Here is a 3,789-nt window from a genome sequence, read left to right on the forward strand (position 1 = left end):
TTCTGAAGGAGATCAGCCCTGGGATTTCTTTGGAAGGAATGATGCTAAAGCTGAAACTCCAGTACTTTGGCCACCTCATGCGAAGAGTTGACTCATTGGAAAAGACTCTGATGCTGGGAGGGATTGGGGTCAGGAGGAGAAGGGGACGACCGAGGATGAGATGGCTGGATGGCATCACCGACTCGATGAACGTGAGTCTGCGTGAACTCCAGGAGCTGGTGATGGACAGGGAGGCCTGGCGTGCTGCGATTCATGGGGTTGCAAAGAGTCGGACACGACTGAGCGACTGAACTGAACTGAACAGTCCTTGGGGGTCACAAGAGTCGGACACGATCTAGTGACTGAACCACCGTCTCCCTTCTTACTGAGTTGCCCACAGCTTCCGTGTAGTGTGCGCTGCAGAAGTAAAATTTTGACTCCTAAACGTTTTGTGTTCTTTTTCTGGGCTTTGATAATATAGAGTTTCTGAATATGAATTTTTTTCTCATTATGTCAAATAGCTGTTCTGTAACTTTATTTAAAATTTTTTCTTAACTTTGTATGTCATGGAAAAAATACATTTACTATGATTATGTGTTTTTTGTCCATGTATTTCCTTTTTTTCTATTTTACAAATGTCAAAGTAATATTATTTAATACAGAGATTTTTCCACGAACTTTTCTGCATAGTCCAATTCCTCTTTGCAAGGCATTTTCAGTCGTTGCATTTAAGATTGTTTCTATAGGAAGACATATCAGGATAATAAAGCCTGAATGTTGTCTGTCTCCAGACAGTTTAGGGTAGTAAAGGTGAAGACCCCTCCCTCCTTCTGAGGATATGATTTGCTAATCAAATCAACACATGATTTGATTTTCAATTCTAGATTGAATTTAGGGTTTCTCTATGCAGAGGGTATTATGGGCAGGTCACCAGGAATTCCAAGAGAAAAATCAGAGTTTCCTGCTTCTGGGATTTGTCTCCTATAATGCACTCTGCTGCATGAGCTGGTGCTCTCTGAATTTTCTTGGTGTTGTTTAGGTTGTGATTTGCTCCCAGTAGGTGTTTCCTGCCTCAGTCCATAATTTGGAATATCTGGAAATGCTGAGAATGGCAGTGAACTCCCATCCTGTCTGTCAATCCTCTAGTTCACAACTTCCTGTGGTTTAACTGATTAATGAGATCGAGAGACGAAATAGAACATGGGATCTCAGGCTTTTGGTTAACATGCTTGTCCACAGGACGGGGATGTGATTGATTCTGCTTGTGGATAGAATATGTGTGTTCAAGCCCAGGTATGACTTCTTGTGTTAAACCTGGTTTCTTTCACCTCCCTCCACTCTTAGAGATAGTGGGAAATAAGGCTTCATTTCTGGATAAATGAGTTTGATCTGTGGCACCAAATTCTGCACTGGATTTGTATCCTTGCAAGAGGGTACACTGGGGATTCAATTATATTTAAAACAAAAATTTTGCAAGAATAAATGGCTATGATCCATATTTGCTGGATTCCTATGTTACTGTCCTAGTTGGTTGAAGACCATGTGTAGAAAGGAGGGATACTGACCCATAATGTCTGAATATGTATGAGGATCCCTTCAATTGTCCTTTTCTCCCCCTCTTTCTTTTCAGCACATTTTCTCCAAAGAGATGGAGAGCATCTTTAAATGATTCATTGCAATACTAAACCAGCTTAGTTATAGAAAATAGCACGAGTAACAGTACCTCTTAAGAGAAACCAGAAACAATTTTTGAACTGGTATCTTTATACTACTGTTGTTGCAGGTACTTTACAACATTGACTAACACATTTCTTTATTGCTCTTTTCTATTTTAACAGCAAGATATTTGAAAAAAGGGCTCCTCAGAATGTACAAAAGCAATATCAAAGATCTCTTTAGACGCCTTCTCTCTAAGTTTGCTTTAGTTGCTGAGTTGCAACCCAATAGACTGTAGCCCACCAGGCTCCTCTGTCCATGGGATTTCCTAGGCAAGAATACTGGAGTGGGTTGTCATTTCCTTCTCCAAGGGATTTTCCCAACTAGGGTAAGAACCCACATCTCAGGCAGATTCTTTACAATTGATCCACCAGGGAAAGTCTCTATGTGAATTAGAAGGTTATTTGATCATTTAAGATCAGAAGGTTGATCATTTTTCAAAAGCTATTGATACAATTAAGGAAATATATTTTATATAATTTTTTGTTTGTATCTCACAAATATATCCTACATCTTCTGCTGTTGAGAAATAAGAGAGAACTGTCGGTTGCTCATTGAACAATGTTGAATTAGAAATTGATGTTCAGTCTAGAAACACTTCTTTCCAACTCCTTTCAGGGCTTCTCTCACATCTTGGTTTCGCAGACTATAAATGAGGGGATTTAACATGGGGATCACAACCCCATAAAACACAGAAGCCATTTTTTCTTGCTCTTGAGATTCTATGGTGCGATGGTGCAGATACATGTAAGAGAGAGTCCCATAGAAAATGGTGACAGCGGTCAGGTGGGAAGCGCACGTGGAGAAGGCTTTCTTCTGCCCTGCAGCAGAAGAGATCTTCAGGATGGCAGCCAGGATAAATATGTAGGAAAAGATGACGACGGACACAGTGAATGTCAAGTTAAACCCCACAAAGACTGTTAGGAGCATGATGTTCCAGTAAATACTAGAGCATGAGAGGGCCAGAATTGGGGGTACATCACAGAAAAAATGATTAATTTTATTGGATTTGCAAAAGTTCAATGAGAAAGTAAAACTTGTATTTACAGAAGCATTTAGGAAACCCATGAAGTATGAACCAGTTAAGAGTTGACTGCAGACTCTCTGGGACATAACAGTTCCATAGCGAAGTGGGTTACAGATGGCCACATAGCGGTCCACTGCCATAGCAGCCAGGATGTAGCAATCACTTGTTGCAAAAGCCCCATAGACTAGCAATTGCACTGTACATCCTATGAGTGAGATGGATTGCTCTGTTTCTACAAGGTTTTGCAGCATTTTTGGAGTGATAGCAGAGGTGTAGCAGAGATCAACAAAAGCCAAGTTTTGGAGGAAAAAGTACATGGGGGTGTGAAGGGAAGAGTCAGTCTTGATGAGTAGGATCATGCCAATGTTACCTACCAGGGTGACCACATAAATCACTAGAAATACAATGAAGAGGACGTGCCAAGACTTGTGCTGACCAGTGAATCCCAGGAGAATGAATTCAGTCACTCTAGTGCCATTGTTTTGTTCCATCACTCACAAAATTAAATATTAGCTGAAAAGGTGCAAAGAGAAGATCAGAGAAAGCTAAGAGGATTGTGATACTTTAACTAACACTGTATTTAATTTCAGAGCTTCCCTGGTTGCTCAGATGGTAAAGAATCCACCTGCCAATGCAGGAAACCCTGGTTCAATTCCCTGGAGAAGGGAATGGCTACCCACTCCAGGATTCTTGCCTGGAGAATCCCATGAACAGAGGAGCCTGGTGGGCTAGAGTCCATGGAGTTGCTAAGTGTTGGACATGACTGAATGACTAAGCACACACATATTTAATTTCATAGTGAGGGGGATCAGAGAATATTTTCCATGATTTAATTGAATTAGATTTTAAAGGCTGAAACTTGACGCCTAACTTAGACATTGCCATTGATAGTTTGGGGAAATTGCCAAGGACCAGTAGCTGTGTTTTCAATATGCAAACTGATAGGACTTCATACACACATCAGTTCGGGAACACATAAGAACATTGTTTTATTTAATTAAGCTTTCTTTTATATTTCCTATATTTTAATTAGACATACCAATTTGCCTAAGTACTAATCATTATAT

At 40.3% G+C, this 3,789-nt stretch overlaps 1 protein-coding gene across 1 annotated transcript; it reads right to left on the reverse strand.

Annotated features, from left to right (window-relative positions):
- Positions 2,284 to 3,213, reverse strand: LOC102169688 (olfactory receptor 5AK2-like). The gene has a single exon (XM_005690277.1). The coding sequence runs from the start codon at positions 3,211 to 3,213 to the stop codon at positions 2,284 to 2,286; it is 930 nt and encodes a 309-aa protein (XP_005690334.1).

This window comes from Capra hircus, chromosome 15 (genome assembly GCF_001704415.2).
Source record: "Capra hircus breed San Clemente chromosome 15, ASM170441v1, whole genome shotgun sequence".
NCBI lineage: Eukaryota > Metazoa > Chordata > Mammalia > Artiodactyla > Bovidae > Capra > Capra hircus.